The 22,815-nt window shown below is 37.2% G+C and overlaps 1 protein-coding gene across 1 annotated transcript; it reads right to left on the bottom strand.

The window, feature by feature from the left end:
• Nucleotides 1–467: 467 nt before the first annotated feature.
• Nucleotides 468–21,979, bottom strand: DYTN (dystrotelin). Its single transcript, XM_032189999.1, is given in 17 exon segments — nucleotides 468–555; nucleotides 2,577–2,705; nucleotides 3,737–3,795; nucleotides 3,798–3,883; nucleotides 4,458–4,941; nucleotides 6,201–6,360; nucleotides 7,521–7,591; nucleotides 9,284–9,446; nucleotides 11,051–11,196; nucleotides 12,511–12,622; nucleotides 13,448–13,611; nucleotides 13,932–14,003; nucleotides 14,683–14,771; nucleotides 15,642–15,727; nucleotides 17,951–18,152; nucleotides 19,128–19,200; nucleotides 21,938–21,979. Coding segments are annotated over 17 exon segments (2,226 nt in total).
• Between the last annotated feature and the right edge of the window lie 836 nt (nucleotides 21,980–22,815).

The following is a 22,815-nucleotide window of genomic DNA, read 5'->3' as shown; positions in this document are numbered from 1 at the left end:
TACTGTTGTTAATTATCTAAATTATATTAATATATCTAAAAGCCCCATTATGCACAGCTTTGTATTAACATGAGGGAGAGTCTTCACCCACAGTCCTTATAGCTACTAAGAAAAACAACAAAGTATGATAGGGGCTGGATGCCAGTCAAGTAGGATTGGTATTGTACAAAAGGACGTTATCTCTTCCCATATGCTCTCAAACTCTACAAAACATAAAAACAGAACCTGAACAACTACTGTTAGACTCTTCCACAGAGCCCTTCAGGAAGAGGCTAGTGCTTCCAATCTTGATATCCTCCTCCTACAACAGCAGGATCCCCAGAAAAGGGCTGCTGGCAGCCTTCTTCCTTCTGTCAGACAGCAGCAGAAATGGAGAAAGACCACTGCTGGCCAAGCTTACGTTTAGCTTAAACAAATTCACAATACTGCTCTGCTTCAGCAAGTTCCTTAATTAACAGGCCGTAGCATCATTTGGCCTTTGAGGGAACGGGCAGGGAAGGATTAGTATATGGAGGAAAGACTAAGAAAACAGATGAATCTTTAGCATAGGCCACCCTACGGAGAACGTTTGGAAATTACTTATGTAAAGGAGACAACCTGTTGTTTTTAATTGTGCTGAAATAAAAAAGGGGATGCAATTGTATGTAAACCTGCATGTGGTAAAATTCCTAAAGGAACTCTTACCTCACATATTTTCTTCTCTCTGAAGAACTTGGAGCTAAAATTGTTTTGTAACATAGGTCTTACTTATTTTTATTCAGGTCTTAACAGTTTCTCATAAAAACACAACCAGATGATGTTGTTTGCTACTGATACACTCATTATAAACTGGGGCTTTCTAGGGTGGCTGTGTTAAGAAAAAGCAAGTGCTCTCAGTATGCTGTAGTGCTCTCAGGTTTGCTGTACAGTCTCAAAAGAATAATTCAAAGTTGTCCTGTGGTTAAAGACGGGATATTGTCTCCTATCTATCTCCCCTGTGAACTCCGTTGCAGAAATTAGGGTGAGCCAGGATTGTTTTTGCAGATACTGCTCTTTGCTTGCTGTTTCTCAGTCTGAGTGTGACAGGAGAAGGATGGGATGAACGTTTCTGACTGAGATTGCTTCACTGTCAGCTGGACCAAGTGACAACAAAATAAAGGTCTTGAGACTTTGCCCCTTTCATCTTACAGAAAACTAGCAGCTAAATAGCTGCTTATTGATGTGGGAAGACATGTCGCTGAGCCTTTACCTGCTGCCATGAAATAACAGTTAAATACTAAGAGGTTCAGGCATATCTATCTATAAGCATTTGTGTTCCATACCTGTCCCATACTGCATCTGACCAAACCAGTATTTGTCATCTGTCACTGCTTCCAATCAATTTTAATTCAGATGCTCCTACTCTGAAGGGTATTCAAAGCCTCATCAGAAGCTGCTGCGTATCTTCTCATAACCATCAATTATATTCCTTGGATCATTGTTTTTATCTCTTGTCACTGGTATATCGCAAAATCTACTAAGCTTCTATTTCACACCACATTCTATTCATGTGATAATATGGATATATGCACCTCCTAGCAAACTCATCACTATCTATTTCCTGTTTTCTGGCATCCTTCTCCCTCAGTTATTTCCTTTACCTTTCATCCTCTTCACCCTTCATTTGCTACAGAAAAAACACTTGTTAGTTTTCAGTTGCATACCACTCTTTGTTGCTGTAATTCTTGGATGTTTGCATCATATGTAATCAAGGGTTTCTGTGATTTAAAGTATCAGAAAGAACCAGGAATGTTCATAAGCACCACTGCCATAGCGTAATGTCTTTCAAGAAGGTGGCTGAGGTGTTACTAAAAGAAAACAATGCCTCTAGCCATTTTAGCAAGAGCCAAACAGTTCCTTTATCTTGGTGAATTTAATTTGTTATGAAAAATAGAAGAGAAGGAAAACATGGAATATTAAGTGGTCTGTTGAGCAGCTTTTCTTCAGCACTACACTTTTCATCAGCCTTTTTCCTATTGCATTCCCTATTGCACATTATACATGAAGCTAAGCACCAGAATATATGATTTACCTGTTCCCCCCCCCCCCCCCCCCAGTTTCCAAAAATATCTTGTTTTCACCCAAACTAAATTTGTTTTCTTAGTAATCACAGACAAATTCCTGTAAAAAATTAGGAGTCTTCTCTCTCTTGGCAAGCTGGAATAGCTTTAATGACTCAATTAGAATCCTTAAAACATGCAAATTATTCTTGAACTATGAGTGTTTTTGAGCCCACATGCACTACGCTATGGCATTACGCTATGGCAGTGGTGCTTATGAACACTCATTCACTATTTTTTGTGCACCTTCTGCAGAACCACGATAGTACAATCTACAATTTCTCTCTCTGAAGTGGTTCTGAATCATTTCCTTTTCTCAGATCTTTAAAATACTTTTGTGCACTGTGTTTTCCTTGCTGCCATCATTATGAAGAGATACAGCAGTTCCTGTGAAGTAACTCAACCATGGCACTGTTGAGGAATTCTGCTTGGCAAATTTGCCATGAGTTCGTATTGTCTAGTTCATACAAAGAAGTCAAACATCTAATAATAACATACAAATCCCTATCTTCACCCATTATCTCAACCTTCAGAACTGCTGTCTCTAAGACAATATGCAGTTGAGGACCCTCTCCATCATTACAGATTATACCAGAGTATCTCACTGAAACGACTGGTGTTGCACTTCTATAAAACAAGCAGCAACAAGAAATGATGAAATGAAAGCAATGAACACCTATTATTTTTCTCCTAAGTAAAATCTAAGTTCTTTCCAAGGCTTTCACTCACCCATCACCGTAAGATAGATAACATACGGTAGTATGAATGGATCAAAGCTGTATGCAAAGTTTCTTTTGTCTGGTACCTTTCTTTCTCTTCAAATCCTAGACTGTTTGCTGCTGAGGCCTAATAAATGCTTTCTTAAATTCAACAAATGCAATCTGCTACCTACAGCCAGTTATCTATTTTTAAACTTCCATATTGTAAGTATATTATTATATGTGTATATATGCCTGTATGTATGCGTACAGGCTTGGTAAGTATTTTTAATACTCCTGAAGTTTTAGATTTACAGGGCTAGCAACTAACAAAAAATGACTTCTCACACATTTTTGATACTGCAGGTAACATCTTCCTAATAACCATTCTATACTAAGCATGATATTCTTATTAACAATTCTACACAAATACATATATTAATAATGTAAAGGCTCCTCTAAAGCAATCAGCTTCCTCTAAATGTGCAAAGAATCTTTTCCATTAATCATGAATTTATCAGTTTGGACTAACGTGACTATCTAAGTATCAAGTATTGAGAAGTCTGATAGTTAAGAATTTACTCCTTCCTAATGACTAAGAAAAAGTGATAGAAAATACAGCATTGAAATCAACTGACTCAAGCTGTCTCTTATAGAAAAAAAAATAAATTCTTAAATACAAGCCATTATCAGTTAAATAGCAGTGAAAAAAATAGTAGAGGACAGTTGTGAATGCCAGTGTAGCATTAATGAAGACATACTTTTTTTTTTTTTTTTTTTTTATCAGTTGCCCCTACATCTACTACATATGAACTAGAAAACACTAATAGAAAGGGAACCTTATTCTCTAACACTTTTTATGGTTCCTGGTGAAATCAGTAAATGCAGAAATCTGTTATGATTAGTTATTACAGTGCAATATTTGAGATACTGTGAAGTGTCTGACATGGCTTTAGTTACCTTTGATAGTTCAGAGGAGCTGTAAAGTGAATGCCAGTTTCTGTCACTTCCAAGCTGGCAAAGTTATTTGGTTGATGAGGTCAGAGAAGGATCTGCAAACATGTTCAGCTGCAGAGAAGAAATCCTGCTTCAAAGCTGACTGTTGAGCTGAAAAGAAAGGATTTTATGTGTTTCAGAGCATTTGATTGCTGCCAGAGCTCTGCAATACTCTTTATAAATCTCTATCACAATTCCATATGAACAGCAGCTTTTTATGTTGCTCTCCTCATTACATCCTCATTATCAAAAGTGAGGCATCATGAGTATTGAACAAAGCTCTGCTGTAGTAAGACCACTGATTACAAAGGCATTTGGACTGCTGCAATTTTGCCTGGGACTAGAGTCATTATGTCACAGCACGGGCAACAGAAGAGACCTCCAGTGGCCTTATCAGTATGAGTATGCTCCTTAATTGACTGCTGAGACTGACTTCCTCTTACATGCTTTAACTTAACCTGTTTCAAATTACTCAAGCATTAGGGGCTATATTCCACCTTAAAGAGAAGTGTTCCATCCTATAGTATAGCACTGGAGTACTTCTACAATGGCAAAGGTAAGATTCCTCTGAGAGTTAAATTATTTATGAGGGTTTCCTCTGAGGGTTAAATTATTATGAATGATATTGTAAAGTAAACTGGATGAAGGTGAGAAAACATGTCTAGATAACCAGGAGAACTTGTACCTGATTGGGCTTGAAGAGACAATGCATCCTTCAATTTCATCACTAGCTGCTGCAGTTCCACTTCCTCACTGACTTCCTTTTTATCAGGTGGTATCTGTATTGCAGTGGGAGTGAGAACTGTATTCCCCACAATGCCACTGCAGGAGTTTTCCATCAATTCAGGCAGGTAAGTTTGATTCTCTTTTGCTTTTTTACATTGTCCAATCAAAAGTCCGTCATGCTGCAGGGTCAATGACTTCACTGGGTCTTCTGAGAATATAAAGTTCATTGTAGCAGGAACCTCAGGTGTCTCTAAAAGCTGCATTCTGTTTTCAGAGTTGGGGCGATTCAAAGCTTTCCAGTCCGCACATGTTCTGGAAATGGGATTTATTTCAGCAGGATTGAATCCACCCTGCATTCTCCTTTCCAGAAGGACATGCTGATTTCTTGGCATCATATTCTGATGCAGTGAAAAAGAAGGATGTGTGGTTGACTGTAACATGGTCTACAAAAGACAAAACACAGAAACAACATAAAAATAACTTATGTTTTGGTTGCTGGTAGAGATAAAATAGGTGGGAAAAAATATTTGGAGTCATAATAATAATTATTATTATTTCTTTAATTTCTCACGTATTAAAACCAATTCTTTCCACAAATAAAATATTTCTCTGCAGTGAAATGAAACTTTGAGTTTGGACAATCTATGTGTCCACTTTTTCCACAGTTCTGATCTGAGGACATCATATGCTTCAATGCCATTGAAAAATGGCAATAATAATGTTCAAAGGCTAAATTTGCAGGAAAAATCATCCTAAAATAATTAAACTAAGGGGAAAAAAAAAAAAAAAAAAAAAAAAAAACACATATTAAACATGTATCAAAATCTCAAACCTTTTAACATCCAAAATTCCAAAAACAGTCTGTTTGTCAGTGCCACGATTGTAGTTGGAATTTTCTAGTCAGAACCAGGATGGCAAATACCATTATTGCACGAACACTGAATCTGAGTAACTGGAATGCGCTGGACACCTAACTGCACATGTGCAGCCAGCCCTACAAGTTGGGGACAGACCAGTGTCATAGCATATACAGAGGATGGTATGACACACCAGGTCACAGTGGACTCCATGTGCTAGTGATATTAAGCTGTGCACTACAGATGTGTCTGGCCTTCCTATATGTTTGATCTGAAAAACACTCTAAAAGTAGCATGGTCAAAAATGGTACAAAATGCTGCAAGTGGCACACACATATGAAATCCCTGTAAAACAGGGCCTTTTCAGAACCTTAGAGATTCTTTTAAAATACATTAACTCTTGTTCATTTAAATTAATAAAATATTTTCCATAAGACGTCTGTATTACATCCCAGTACAAGATAAAAGTTAGAAATGACAGAGAAGTATTTTATTTATTTTGTGTTAATATGGGACTCTAAAGGAACAACCACAATGAAGTATCTAACACTTCTGTTGGAAACCATTTTCTCACTCTTATTGGAAACCCCTGTCATTATTTTAATTGCAGTAGTATCTAAACAACCCAGACACATCTGTCTGGGGTAGGTGCTAAATATATACAGAGTGAGAAGAAAATCACTGCTGCAATAAGCCTATCTGCTTTCTCTGAAGACAAAAAACGGAGCAGATAAGCAGAGAATGTATGAAATAGTACCAAGATTTCTGATCTGCAAGAAAAGTAGTAATTAGTGTTCAGTAATTGTCCATAGTTGTAAAGATTTTTCATACATTTATCACTATACCTTTATATCTTGCTTTATTTGCTGCAGCTCCATTTGCAAGTTTTCATGGCTTGCTCTCAAGCTTTGGAGTGTTGTCTCTATTTTGCAGCTTCTGTCTTCCTGGCAGCTGTGAAGAAATTGCACTTTGTCCTTCCATTTATTGAATTGCTTCTTCATGTTCCTTACAGGGACACAGAAGGGTGGGAATTTTGCTGGATCAGATAACCCATTACACACACATATATACAATCACAGAATAGAGCAAACACTGTAGCACAAACTTTCCTTTCTTTTACAGTTCAGGAAACAGCTTCTGGCTTAGAGGCCAGTATTTCAAGAATTAGGCTGTATAAACAGAATTATCAAGAACTGGAGTGTTCTAGAGGAAAGATGTGAGCTGAGTGGAAGTGCAGCCAGGAACTATGCCTTGCATCTTAGGGTTTGATGTTTCCCAAAAAGGTGGCTGAAACTGGAAGAGATGTCACAGTAGTCCCTCTAAGAGCAACTATTCTGGCAACTCTTATCGCAGACCTCTGACCTGCAGACTCTGGTTTCAGTGGTCACAGACACAATTACATCCACAGCACATTTGTATATATATACAAAAAAATGGAGGGAAAAGCAAAAGTGACAGAAAAAGGTGAGCATGGTTACAGCTAAGCCCATACCATACACAGAAAAGAAAAATGAATGTGAAATGTGTCATATTCTAATAGTAAGTATTAAATATCAATATAATATCCTATGTCAAAGGTTTGAACACCAGAAGGGATTTCTGTAGTAATCTAAGCCATGATTTTTTTTGCAGCAGTTACTCTGTCAGGCCTGTTACCTCTATTTGCCTTAAAGCATATTCTTTATAGAGATATCCTAACTTGATTTAAAAACTTGAAGTGAATTATCAAGTTGACATTATTTAAACTAATAATTACAGTAATGCTGATGAAAGCAAAACAAAATGTTGACATCAGGAGGGGGTTCTTCACAGAGAGGGTGGTTGCACACTGGAACAGGCTCCCCAGGGAAGTGGTCACTGCACCGAGCCTGTCTGAATTTAAGAAGAGATTGGACTGTGCACTTAGTCACATGGTCTGAACTTTTGGGTAGACTTGTGCGGTGTCAAGAGTTGGACTTGATGATCCTTAAGGGTCCCTTCCAACTCAGGATATTCTATGATTCTATGATTCTATAAATTGTTTTTCCAGTGATCTTCACTTGTGATTTTTGTTGCTGAGCTACTTCATTCATCCCCATTTGACACGAAATTATTTAAAATCTCAACATTTTTCACTGGAACAGTATTGCCCACCAGTCTTCAGTTGTATTATTGCATTTACCTACCTGCTTTCATTGTGAATACTTCTGAGGGAATCATGCATTTTTAACATATCTGCTTCAAAAGAGGCTATTGCCTGTAATAAAGAAGAGAAAAAAATCTGTTCGCGATTTTATCAGCAATAAAATTTTATTTTCTAGGCAAATTCTGCTACAGACAGGCATGGTAAATTGGGGAATTGGCCCATTTTACAGATTTACTAAACTTATCAGCTGATTGCAACCAACATACACATTAATGCATTTCTAATGGCTATTAGAAAAGACTGGAAAATTTACTCAATATAGAACAAATTCTTTGTCCTATGGCACATTCTAAGTGTTTTCAGAATTTGTTTTGTTTTCAATCAGAATAAAACCTCATACCTTTGAATTTCTGCAAAATAGAATATTCTGATTTGGAAACAGTCTCTCCCAAGTCACACAACTGCTTTGGAAGAAGGAGATGGAAGGAGACAGACTGGATGCATAAGGAAGAAGAAAAACCTCTGATCTTTGGATTAAAGTAGAAATCTCTGAGTCACACAGGACAGTAGTTCCAGAAGTCAGGGATAAACTTTCAAAGTAAACTGCCTTAGAGGCATGGTATAAGATGGTCTGGAATCAGGTTTGCCATTTAATTGTAAGACGCATAGCTGAGACCTCAGGACCTTCAAAAGCTAACGGATTCTTTTAAAAGCTACCTTGCATTGGACCTACAATCTGCATCTTTTTAAGCAATCTGCACTAACAGATTTATACTCATTTTCCAATATGTTGGAAATCAGTATAAACCTGCTCAAAAAGAATTTTCATCCCAGAGGGAAAATGAACAAGACTGCAATGCATGTGACAGAGTACCACTACAGTCCTGTCTCAGTGTTTTCCAAAATGACAAATGCCAGCCATCAAAATGACATGCTTAAGCAATATTTGCCCACCATTGCTACTGCAGATATGTGCTTGCTGGCACATAGCTCATGCTGGACAGAGTCCTAGAAGACAGTTATTCCAAGGAGTAGCACAGGAAACTGCCAAGGAACTGACCTGACACATACAGGGTAGTTCTCAGTTACTGCATTCTTGGCTTCTGGGAAGAACAGGGTAAGTGGATGACACAAACTGGTTTGAACACAACCCACAACCCATTGTTCTGTATATTCCAAGTATGGACAGAGCTACCAACCTCTCAAATAAATATAGAAACACAAAAACTGCTATGTACTTATTTTTATTTACACTATCCTTTCCACTCCTCTAGCATTGTTTCTATGCAGGGAACCTGGAAATAGATTGGTGAAGAGCTTTTATGCATGAGCTATTTTAGTTGGAGTGGACACTACTCTGGGTTAATCCTTAAGAAGGGCCCATTCTGTCCTCTTATATTGCTATGGTGACAAAAAAAAAAAAAAAAGGTCCAAGCCTATTAGGAATTAAGATGTCCTTCCTTGACATTTGCTTGCAGTGGGAGGACATGATGGCATTTTTTGCTGTCAGAATAGAGAGAGGGCTCTAGCTGAGGCAGTCTTTATCATGCTGCTTTAAGACAACTAGAAAATAAAAAAAGTTTACAGAGCAAATATTCCTACAAATGCTTCTGACAGTCACGGAAGTCAAGGAGTCTTGTTCACTAAGTTTTCAGATTCCCCATTTTTTTCTATATGTGAGAAATTAACAAAAAGGTGAAGCTGTCCATTCTTTTTCACTGGTCATTAGACATCAGTTAGATAGTTAACATGGTAGGTCTTCCTCCCAGCTTTAGTATCACTACACCTTCATGTTTCACTCACCTGAATTTTTGTCTTGTCTTGCTCTGGCGTCTCACTGTTATTCTTACTCTTGTGTGTTACAGTTCTGCTTTTAGATACAAGCATGGGTGACTCCAGGACAGGTCTGTCCACTGGGAGAGACAGGTTTTCAGGGAATGATGAAGTACTGAGTTCTGCAAGGGGACTGTACACCAACAAAGAAATACGGAGTAGACAAAAGATCAAGCTTTACATGGTTTTGGTACCCAGAACAATCAAAATACAGCTAATGCACTGTGTATAGACAGACAGCCTACTATTGACTAAGAAAAGGGAATGATCTGTCTATGCCTGCTAGCATATTTTGGCTGAAAGAATGAAATTCCTTAAAAACAAATTCCACTCTTTCAACAGAACTTCAACAGCAGATTCTTCTTTCCACCCATTTAGCATCAGTGCAATTTGCTACTTCTCTTTTTAACTTCCAATATTAAGAAGGAGCTAAAGATATTACGAAATTCAACTACAAAAGGATAGCAAAGGGCCAGATACCCTGCTGTGCAGGCCATTCTATGCTGGGAAAAGCCCAGATACCTGTCAGTGACACCTATAATGGCAACTCCAAATTCTGTTTTTTTCTCATTGACTGCTACCCAAGCATGAGGTAAGAAAAAAACCCACAGAATTGCAAAGAAATTTGACTGCCCACAGAAGAGTTAAATGATATTCAGAACAAAGAGTGAATTTTTGTTGCTGAATACAAGTGGGGATAATTTAACAATGGAAAATATTTTGCATTTCACCACATTCTAAAGAATGAACACTGAAATATTCTCTACAAGAATCACTGTAACTATCACCCACTGACCTTAGTGTATATAAAAAATTTGGTTTCTAGTATTTACCTAGCAGTGTAGCAAAGAGTTTTATAACCAGATTTTTCTCTTCCTTCCCACAAGGATGAAATTAATTTAATTTAATTCTTTTAGAGAGGACTGACCTTTTTCCCCTTTTTCAGTCTCACTGAATCCTCATTTGGAGAATGTGAGATGCAAGAGAGTTGCTAAGGCTTTATATAGCTAGTAAAGAATTTCCCCCTACATATGTTTTTAGTGCTTATCTCGTATCATTGTTCTCTTCACCTAAACATCAACCAAAAGGCCAGAGCAAGAAAGGAGTAACTATACGGAAAATCATAACAACCTCCAATGCTCATTATTAACTACTATGATCAGAGGAAACACAGTAATGAGTTCACAAATTAACTAAAAGCAGGCAAAACAGAAGTGATCTAAAGGAACGGTAATGGTGATGCAAAAAATCAGCTACTCACTATTGTGAGTAATCCCACAGGACTGCGATTCAGTAGGACTTGAGTAGAATGACATTCACTGAAAACACTGTGGTTCAGATGCAGGAACCATTCAGTCAATTTCCAATGAATTTGTCATGGAGGAGGTGCTTAAAAACCCACTCAGTGACAGGTGCTAAATATTTGCAATGCTTGACCTTAGACTGAGCATAAGAAATGGCACAGAGAGAAAGAGATGCTAAAGGAAGGAGGGAAGGAGGACACAAGCATGTGATGTTCTATAAGACAACTGGTCATTAGGTTGTCAGCACTGTAATCGTGGTTAAGCAACAGAACAATGTGCAGCAATTTCCTATTTATGCTTTCTATTTTTTATGGAAAAATCATGACATGGTCTGTCACAACAAAGTCATTTACTCAAAGGACACAATCAAGCAATATCCTACAGCCTGACACTTTATTCAGAGAGTATAGATTCATTGAAAACAGAAACTCACACAATCTTTTTGTGAGCAGGGAACTGCCTCTCCTCTGTTATCTCCAGAGCTCTCCTTCTCTGAGCCTCCTTTCTTCTGCAGCAGTCTTGAAACAGGTTGTTCCTGACAGTGCAGAGAAAGTGCTTTGCACTCGCCTTTGCTGACATCTATTGGAATGAAGGATAAAAGAGAAAGGAGTGAATTTTCAAGCAGCTGCCCAGAAAAAAAAAAGGCACACCCAAGGCAAAGGCAATACATGTGCAAGCAAAGGTCTGTTCGTTCAACAGCTGAAGCTGCTGTCTGAGCCCTAGAACTGGAGCTGAGGTGGACGATGATGAAGGACCACAGGCAAGATCAGCTCCAATTCTGGTATGTAAGCAAAACACTGTCCAGGATAAATTCAGGCAACCTGGAAATGTTTAATACAAGGTTTTGACAATTACAGTGATAAAGTTCAAAGGCACAACAAGAATTCTGTCCAACTAGTACCTAAGTTCTCCTTTCATCAACAGAAAGAAATACTCTTACTAATTATAAGAGGTGTTAATGTATACAGCTTTCTGTGTTTCATGTTCTCCTCTTACACAGTGAAAACCATACTTCAATTTGTCACAGCAGTGCCAGGCTCATGTATAGCTATGCTCCGTAGTTGTTTTATGGGAGGACACAAGCCAGTTCTGCCCCAGGAGACGATTGGTAACGAACATTGGAAGAGCCCTGACAATTGAACAGGAAAAAAGAAGAAAATACACAGCATGCGTCCTAGTTGTTTCTTAATATGGTAATAAAATTACCACAAGGTGTCAGCACAGTAAACAGAAACAGTGCTGAGTTTTCAAATCCTGCCTCAGCAGCCCACTCCCTGGTACAGACAATGTGAAAATTTAACCAGACACAGTCTCCCAGTGCTGAAGTCCATTGCTGGAGCAATGAAAGCACAAGTTGCCCCTGTGATGGAGCTCAAGGAGGTGAGCTTACTTGGGCCTATGCTGGCTCTTCATGCTGTCCCCAGCTGACAGGGACAAATGAATCTACAAGTTCTACAATAAAGTTGAAAATGTCTAGAACAAAGGAAGTTTCATGCAGGAGTTAGTACAACTTCAGGATGGATATTAATTTCTGAATGATTCCGCAGTGGCACTGGGAGGAAGGAGCAGTGGGACACACTGTAGGACCTTTCCACAGGTGTAAGGAAGTGCTGCAAAAGGCAAATCTGCCATACAGCAGCCTGGGAAGAGGACTCACACTATGACATTTCATGTCTCTGTTCAGTTATTTCAGAACAGAACATTCCTAAAGTTAGAAGCCCCCTTTTCTCCTTTCCCTGACTCACTGTTCCCAGATGAATAATACTAATGTCTCATGGGCACCATGGCTGATATATACATAATTTTATAATCAATGTAGTTCAAGAGTCTCTTGCCAAATTGCCCACATAAAGAACCTGAACAGGGCAATGAATCAGTACAATAGGACTCTACCTGCACACAGTGTTCCACAACAGGATGTGACCTCTTATGTGGTTTGCGGAGACAGCCTGTGAAAAAGCAGACTTGGCAAAGGTCAAAATTCAGGCACTTCAAACAGCGATACCTATGAAGGTAAACAGACACAGACACATACACAGACACAGAATTTCTAGGTTGGAAGAGACCTCAAGATCACCGAGTCCAACCTCTGACCTAACACTAACAAGTCCTCCACTAAACCATATCACTAAGCTCTACATCTAAACGTCTTTTAAAGACCTCCAGGGATGGTGACTCAACCACTTCCCTGGGCAGCCCGTTCCAATGTCTAACAACCCTTTCGGTAAAGAAGTTAAACAGATTAGGTTATTTCCCTGCAACAGAGAACTTGGTGTAAAAGTAAGATTGACTACTAGAAGTCCAGACCCCTGGTTTCTGAAATGCAGAGAAGCACCTCTGTTTTAAACAAAGACTTTCACCAGCATTCTTTGAATGCAAGAGTTATTTTGTCCAAACGACAACAGACTAATCTCCAGAACCCACTCATGATTTTGATATTATTAATTTGCTCCATTGAAACTCAATCCAAGGAAGAAACACCTGTTCTAGTATAGTTTTTGAGATTGCAGTTACACCTTCACATGTTTCTTATGCACCAGATTATCTGTATCCACTGCTCTTATGGAAATGTAATATTACTACATTATTGATGTATGATTTGTGACTATACAAAGAGCTAAAAATGAAAAAAACAAACAAACAAAAAAAAAACACACAACAACAACAACAACAAAAAAACAAACCTAACATTCTAAGCTTACTATTAGCAAGAACAGACTAACGGTAAAATGTTCATTGTTTAATACAGTAGTTATAGCCTGCAGAGTATGCAAACAATAGTAAGAACTATTTATGTGGATGCTAAAGACTACAGTAATTACTGACATACCTGAGGCCTCTAATGGGGAAATTCTTGCAGACTCTGCATCTAACCTGGTGAGAAACTGTTTCTGAAGCTGATAATCTGTAACATGTAGAGAGCCACAGCAGAAGAGCGGGCTCTGATCTCAGCCAAGACAAGAATTTTTCTTCAACAATTGCTGAATTCAGAACCTGGAAAAAATATACATCTCAACTTCAGCCATTTGCTTGAAAAAAACTGGTGTCTCATCTCAAGTTCCTAATAAAAGCTCTGATATTGCTAGTGTAATGTTTTTCATTCACATAAAATGCTGCTGGGTTTCAAAGGCTTTGGAATAAATGCAAGTCTTCAGTAGTATCTGTAGATATCAATCTCCCTATACTGCAAGACTGATGAACAGCCCTGCTCCTTAAAAATAGGTATTGGTGTATGCCACATGGTAATACACTTGCAATTTTAATTTACCAGCTACATTCAAAGTCATTTCTCAGGACATCAGAATTTCACTCACCCCTTGGAAACAGCTGTGAGTAGCGATTTCCACACAAGACAGAGTGCAGCTTTCTTCCACAATGGCTGGGATCTGCATCAAGAAGAAATGCTTAGAAACACCTCAATAAAAAACAGATGTTCCTACCATGCTCTGCTGAGACGGTGACAGCACACAGGTGGTGAAGCTTCGATAGAAATGCCACTTTACATACTATTCTGAAGAAAATCTATTCAAATTCATGCCACCAGTGTGCAATTTCAGAGTTCAGCATGTGTCAGAACGATTTGCTCCCAGCTCACTTACTCTAATGGATTAACACATTATGTTACCATACTAGAATACTGAAAGACAGTAGATTTGAATCTCAGGGGTCATTTTCAGACCCCAGAACTGGTGTTCAGCACCAGTTCAGCTGGAAATACTTGTATGCTAAGGCATTATTGTGCAACTGCAAGCTATTCCACTGAGTAGACATCTAAGTTAGGAGTTGCTTTAGCAACAGCTGCATGCAGCTGTTCCCAGGACCTTTAAGCTCAAGCAAAATGAATGTATAGACATACTGATGCCAGGCATTATTCAGACTAAGAGGAGCTACAGGGTTTTATTCTTTAACCTACTCTGCATAGCAGATCCCTACGTCCACACAGTACCCTACTGACTTCAGTTCCATAACGTTACCAAACGTTACACATCACCCATGTGTGTTTTTCTCCTGGATTAGAATCCCCCCTACAAGACCTGTTGTCTAATAGCACTGCAGTGGCATTACCTGATTTAAGTCTGTTAGCAGGCTTCTCAGGGCACTACGAGTAATCAAGAACTTCTTCCCATCAGGAACAGCATAAAACTCAAAAAAAGCTGAAAATAACCAGAGGAAAGAAACTAGAATACTAGCAGAGCGTGAAGAGTCTTCTAGCTACTCATTCTCAGGCAATCTGCATGATAATTGTGAATTACCAAGTAACCTTCTCAAAAAAGTTATTTCCTTGTCTACCTAACGCAGGCTCTCAATGACTGCTGTAACAACACTTTCCCCTACTGGCAGGGGAAGGAGAAGGAAAGCAAGGAAATTATGGAGGTCCCTTATCCATGGCAGCTAAGACTGGTAAGGGTGAAGGAAACACTGAACTCATTTCCATGGCTATAAGAAATACATTTAAACAAGTTTACACAAGATATGCCCTGTTTAAATTTTGATTTGTCAATTCCAAGTAATTTGAAAGGAAATACATAATGTGCAATGGAAGAATATGAGACCAATATGCCACTTGTGGTCCATTTATTCTCTGTTTTGAGCACTTAACTCAGGCAGAAATCTTTGTGCTGCCCATTGCATTGGGCTGCTTTCATCTGTTATGTTTAGCTCTTTAAGCATTTTTTGTCTAGTGTTAGAAGGACTCTAAAAAAAATCCAGGATCTAATATACAAATATGTTTTCTGCTCTAGTGAAACTTAAAACTAGGGCGTTTCTGTTCATTTTTGCTAGGCAAAAAGAAGTTGGCCTTTATTTTTGAGCTCTGCAATCTTAAGCTGTATTATGGCTTTTTTTCTGAGACTGTTTATGCAAAGATGAATATGAACATTAATGAAAAAGTATCCTTCCACATCAGCCCTACAACAACGCAGTTGACATAATGTACTTTTTGCATGGCAGAACTATATTCTCTTTTAAATGTTTTCCTCAACATTTGGTATTTTAGGCAGTATATAAAACTGTACACTTCCCACCTCTGTATTTAGCAAGTAGAGTGTCTCTTGAAAGAGCAATTAAGGCAGCTGCAACAGATCTAGTTTTGATATAACCCGTTCCAGATCTAGGAAAATAAAATAAATTACACTATATTCACCAATAATGTGAAAAATGCAATCTCTTAAGAAAAAATATTGCTACATTTGAAGACAACTTCAAATCTCATATCCTTTTGTACGCATATAACTGATGTAGCATTTTTGTGATACTTTATGTCTAGGACCCTTTGTCATTGAACACGACTACAATATTAACTGTTCAAAATACCATGCAATTATAAAACAGACAGTACCTCCTTCAAAGACCTCACATTCCACTTAAGATATAAATTTACTTTTACAATACTTACTTTGCAATACTTTATTTTTACAATACTTTCACTTTCCTTAAAGAAAAAAAATAAATCCTACTCTTCACTTGTGGAAAGCCTTCCCAAATATGAAAGAAAAAGTAGGACTACAAAGTGTTTTTTCTACTATATCATCAGCCAGCTTCATTGTGGCCCCAGACCTGCCCTGAGCAACCCTTGGGTTGACTTCCTTTAATTTCATTCCAACTTGATTTAATCACAAGGATATATGCAGGAGAAGGACCTTCATTTGACCATTGAATAATGCAAGTCATAAAGAATAAACCTTATTTTAGAACCCAACTTTGCAACATAGGCACTAAATGAAAAAAGCTTCTTTATGTGAAGACAAAACATATTAATGGGAAACCATAAATCCGAAAATCTTACTATTCTATATTTAAAATATCACTTTTGCAAAGCAGTTTTACTTTAAAATTTGTTACGTAAAGTTGTCTTCAAGAATCTTTAACTAAACTGCATTGTTACAGAGCAAATTGAAGAAAGCTGTAATAGCTTCCAAAGTATGATCTATATGGGAAATTGTTGGTCAAAAGTTTCTAGATTTTCAATTATACATTTAGTTTTCCCAGAACTTTCATAAAGGAAAATCCAAGATTAAAGCTATGTAAGACTAAACATTCCCTGAAGAGAAAGGGAATACACACAGAATATTAACTAGGCATTGCTGTTTAATGAAACTTAGTAAAAATGTCTCTGTGACAGCTACTCTCAAAACTCATAAAGGTTTTCAATTGTATACCTTATTGTACTTTAATAAGCATATAAGTAAACAACCACACAGACATGGAAAAGCCCCCATATACTCTTGACTTGAAAGACTTTCCATTGTTAAGAGTGGAGAACAGCACTCTGCGGAGAAAACACACTTAGAAGAAAAGCATAAGATGCTTTTTCTATCCTATATACATGGCCAAAAAAAAAAAAAAAACTTGTGAAAAAAGTTCAAAAACACATTATAGCATGAAGAAAATGATACATTTTCTGTTTTACCAGGAAAACAGAAAAAAGGATCAAGATATGCAAAGAACATTCTTGTAAATGATTTCCTTGGGTTCGTACTTATAGCACACCAATTACAAAGCACTGTTGATGATTCTAGCTTGTTTTGAAATACACCCATTTATTCTTAGCCTTTACTCTCGTAAGTACAAAAAGTTCTTAACATGGGATCTTAAATATCATGTAATTAATGGTAATTCAAGACAAAGTCCTGCAGACCACTTACATCATACTCACGCTCCCAGTAAAAAAGCTTTACTCTGATGTAGGAGGGAATAAATTTCATCTGTAGTGAATAAACTCAACAATGAACTTAACCTTTTCTTTTAAATCTGATACAGTCATGAACCAAATTTGCCTTTAGTGAACTAATAAATTATTCACAAACAATACATGAGAAAATTACGGTCTACAAGCTGCTTGCTTATTATCCCCCCCCAAAAAAAAGATTTGCCATTTGCAGGAGCAAGCTGATCAGCTTAGTTATGAAACACGGGTAGTGTTTTGTAACTGGCTGATGAATATTTTAAGCTGGAGAAAAATGAATAATGAAAAGTGACTGGCAAATTCTTGACTTGTGTATATATAAAGGCAAATACGGGTTATTTTTCAGGAGTGTAAGAAAATACCTTAGCAGCCAAAAGAAGAGCCACTCTTCGTAGAAAGCTGCTCACAGAAAGTTAGTATGGGCAGGAAGACATCTAGATTTCCAGGTATGTCTGGAAACATCTAACCACTGTTCTTCTGTTAAAGCTTTGTGCCTCATCTTCCTATACCTGAACTACTCTCACTATGTGTAACTTAAGCAAAATACCATCAATAAAGGAGTTTCACATATAAATGACATAAGAAGAGTAGAAACAGACTTGATCTAGCAGTACTTTGTGATGGATTCATATTTGTGCTTCTTCTCACCTGTCATACATGGCTTTTAGTAGGCTCAATGTGAATTTGGCAGCTCTTGGATCTACCTGGCCTGGTTTTTCTAATCTTGCCCTTTGGAACAGTTCCTTCAGCATTCCAGAGAGCTGCTGCTCTTTCAGAGAAATCTGCTTTTCCCTCTGTCTCTGTTCACTTGACAAGATGTGCTGAATCAGAGAAACATCAAGCAAATCCACTGTGAGAAAACAAAGGGAGAAACAAATGAGGATCCCTGCTTCCTCTTGAATGGAAGGTGGACCTTTTTTTTTTTCTGCTCCAATTAAAAGTGCCTAGTTAAGACAAGTCTGGAAAACAAAATCTAAAACACTATTCGACATAAAAAGGAAATAAACTGGGAATGGTCTTGCTGGGTTTATTTAAAAGTGTCTGGATGTGATTTTAGAATAGTTAGGAAGAGAAGGGAGATAGCATGCTTAACTGCATCCAAATTATAGAGGAAATGCAATGGCATTGATTGGATTCACTGGCAATGATTGGGAGTTTTCATCAACAGACTGTTTCCAGTGGAAGATTCAAGATATCCATGCATTCTAGCTCAATATAGAATTTATATCCAGTAATTTCAAAACAAGCTAGGTGCCCAGGGCTTTGTTCCACAGCTCTTTGCTTGCACAGAATTCTCACTTCAAACCCAAGGGGTTTTCTGCCTATCATATTTTAGTTTGTTCACATTAATACTTATAATGTTACTCATTAATACTTGCAATATTATATTACAGTATATCCATTATAATACTTATAATGTTATAGTATAATAATTCTCATTAATATTTTAGTGCCTGTCAATGCTTTTTGATGATACATGATTATTTCCAATAAATCATGTAAGAATTTGACACTTAACAAGTATAATAGTATAAAGATTCATAATTGCCAGTGATGTCTATGTACCAATGTTGTAGATAGTAACAGTAACTCAGTTCTCCAATGCCTTTAGAATTGTAATGTATTTCCACTGACATTCAAAGGCGGGTAAAAATTGAGCTGTATATGAACTACTATCTGGCTCTTCACTGTTTATAATGCACTTTGAGTTTCCCACGTGGAAAATGAGAGAGCAAAGTAGCATAATAACTCATGGTGACAGCAACACAGAATGTTTACGGATTTATCTCCCTGCCAAAGTATGAGATCCTCTTCATCTACTAACACTGGCACAGACTTTGTATTGCGCGTAGTTTCAGGGCTGTTCTGTAGACAGAATTCTGAACATCATTGAAATTCTGTTCATTTTGATAAAAATGTCCTTTTTTTTTTTTTTTTTTTTTAGCCAAGATCATACTGAAATAATATTTCTAGGCAAAATACCTTCTTGATCAGAGTAGAGATGCTTTTTCTACAAGGAACAGTTTGCCAGTCTGCACAGCAGCGTTATTGTTTGGGATGCATATTGTTTCAAGACTTAAACAAATTTTCTGTCAAGATCAACATCTGGGACTCTCTTGGAAGATAAGCAATTTACCAGAGCAACTGGCTTTTGACATCTCTGCTTAGTAATTCCACTCAAGCTGCTTGACTAAATCCTATGCCCTTAAATGACTTCAGCTCATTCCTTTCACATCAATAAAGCATGTTTTTCTGAGTGGGAAGTAAGAGCTTCGGAACTTGATCTATAACTGCTACTTTACACGCATACTCAGAACTTTATGACAGGAAAAACAAGGCTTGATCACAGTAGCTTTAGTAACTACAATGGGACTTAGTCCTGCCCTCAGAGGCTTTCTTGATGTAGTTCAGGGAGGAAGAGTTACTCACAGTTGATAAAGATCAAAGATAAATAACAAATATGCACAATTGAGTAGAAATAATTTACAAAACTCTCTACCTGTTTAGTCTGGAAATGGTCCAATCTGTGTGCAATGGCTCTCCACAAATGTGCCAGACTAATGTTAATAGCCAGCAAATTATGGGCTCTGCTGTTTCCCAGATGCTGCTTACGATATAGAAATAAGCTGTATCAGCCATACCATCTGTCTACTCCTGCTCTTGTCACATTATGTTTTGTAATATTATTTGGAGATGTAGTATAGCATGTCATACAATGTGAAAAATGAGTTTTTACTTCCATGCAGCATCAGTTCTCTTTCTTCAGTAACCTGATCCAAAGCTTTTTTGAAAGGAACAGGCTGACTCCCACAGTTTTCCATAGGCTATGGATTAAGTCCCAAATGCTTATTTTCCTTCTCTAAGAAGGAATACAAATGTTAGAAATGTGCATATGATCCAACTTGAACATCTTCCATGTGCAAGATGACTTTCTAAATGGAGGGAGTCTGTTTTAATAGCCATCTGCTATTCTCTTGCTTTTACTACATCTGTGATTCAAGCTCATCCTTATAGATGATATGTGGCTTCAAAGTAAGGCATTTTGTGCCAGTCAAGCAATAGTTCCAGAATTACCTTGCAAGAGCACATAAGTAAACATCAGGCAAAGAAAAAAAAGCTCAAATTAAATCAAAATGTTTTAGGATTATTATTTATGTGAGGCTTTTTGGCAGCTCAGAACAACTCAATGCTTTCATTTCTCATAGGGATGGAACTTTCCCCTTGGACAGAAAACTAGCACACAACTGGTTCTGCAGTGAGTCAAATTTTACCTCAAGACTCATAAATGCCCTTTGTTGAGAAGCTGACAAAAGAATTCCTACACAAACAGAAAAGAGTGCACTGTTTCTTGGCATTTCCAGCTAGTTACCTGATCTGCATTTTGCACTACCTGTTATATAGCAGATGAAGTATCACCCAAGATTTTACACTTAAAAAGGGAATGTATAGCTATCCTTCACACCTATTGTAGAACATGTGAAAAAAAAAAATTATCATAAATTATAAATTTGGAAACATGACCATTGTGTGCTTGACCATTCCATGAGTCAAGGTGGTAATGGCAACGGAAGATGAAAGAACAGATCCAAAACCACAGGCACCACAGCAGTGTATGTTATTTATATGTTATAGCACAGAGATTCCATAAGCGGTATGACTTCTTTACAATTCATTAGTTTCTGTCCAAACAGACACAGAAACATCTCTTGAGAAAAGCTGGGGGGGAGAGAGGAGAGAAAAATCCTTACCCTGCAAGTCTGGATCCATTTGAAATGGACAGATGGCATTAGGCATTCTATAATGAAACAAATCAAAGTGTAAAACCACATTATCTAGACAGAGACATATCGAACCATTCACATCAAACCTTTTAATCTGAACAATTTACTGGATGAATTTCAGAGATGAAATTAAACAGAATTACATAAAACAACATAATAGCTTTGGTGTTAGGTGCAGAGAAACTCCAGAAAATTGCATGGTATCTGCTCAGGATAAAGCAGAGGTAATTCCAGTAGCTGCAAAATTGTACGAAAAGGAAAACCGTCCCCAAAGTTTCAAGTTTCAAGTACAGCAGATGAGATCTTTCACTACCTAGGAATCCAGTATTTACATATAGGATTACTACACAGTCCATAGTGTATAATTTCAGCATAGACAGAACATACCTTTACACTAGACTATTCCCAAGATCCATTGATTACAATTGCTTACAAGTCTATTTTCTAAAATTTTCAAACTTGAAGGGTTAAGCTGAGCAGACATCATTTCTTTCTGAGAAGGAAGTGATAAAGAAATCATAACCATGAATCTACTTCTTTATGTAGCTCTGAAAACAAAAGTAATTGTGTCACTGATAATAAAAGAAACAAATTCTTCCCTCAGGCCTTAGGTCGTTAACGTTCCAGTCTACATTATATTTTTAAACATAAAAGTATAAATATGAATTCAATATAGTAACTCTCAGCTAATATTACAGTTGAAAAACGCTAGCTGTAACAGATTTATGTTACATGAGACAAAAAAAGGCTTATAGTAAAAAAAAACCGGAAATTTGATTAAATAAATAAAAATTAAATAATTGGAAACTATCTGAAATGTAAACAATGATTTTGGTATTAAAACTATACTTACCTGAACTTTCACTTCATTTTTCCAGTGAGAGTCATTGATCATTTGTCATAAACATTACAGAATACTAGACAATTATCAAGGATAAATATTCAGTCATCTATAATTCTTGGATCATAAAGGTGTTGCTCACCATCTTAATTGGTGAAAGCTGCAACTTTGTCTTTCAGTCTCTAAATAACCTATAAAAAAAGCACCTATAATGTAAGTCTTCAGTGAAAGCCAGGTGTAGCAATCTAAACTCTGCATATTTTCTAAAAGATAGACTTTCAAAGACACCACTTGCCTCTTTCTTCCTCCTTTTGTCTCTTTACCAAAGGCACATAAAATAAAGCAAGAATGTGAAAGTAAAAATACAGTCTAAACGTAAATAAGAATTCAATTTGCTCACTCTCATGAGAGTAGATCCACTGACTTCACTGAGTTATACAGCATGCGTAATCTATTAATACTTGATGTTGTAAGATGACAAGCTCTCTATCTAGTACAAGGTAATGTTTGCCCTTTCAATTAGCCATATGGATAAACACATTGATACTACAGTATTCAGGATCTCAAATTAAACTTCATCTATTTTACTGAACTGGTCGTCATTGTGCAACATCACAACATTGGATGTTTTATACCCATGAACCCTGCCTGTAAAAAGTTATGAAAGGCATTCTTAACATATATACAATCTATATTTTTATATAGGAAACTCTAGGAAGAGTCCAGATCTTGACTGCAATAGGAATGTTTGGATGAAATCAGCTGGATCTACTCCACCATTAGCATATCTACTTTATAATGAAAGCAATATGAACATAAAAGAACATCTATCTACCAAAACACCACATCTGAACTAACAATACTCACTGATACACTATTTCAGCCAGGGT

The sequence above is a fragment of the Aythya fuligula genome, chromosome 6 (assembly GCF_009819795.1).
Source record: "Aythya fuligula isolate bAytFul2 chromosome 6, bAytFul2.pri, whole genome shotgun sequence".
Taxonomy (NCBI): Eukaryota; Metazoa; Chordata; class Aves; order Anseriformes; family Anatidae; genus Aythya; species Aythya fuligula.
Note: the sequence above shows the minus strand (reverse complement) of the source record. Positions and strands in the feature narration are given on the sequence as shown.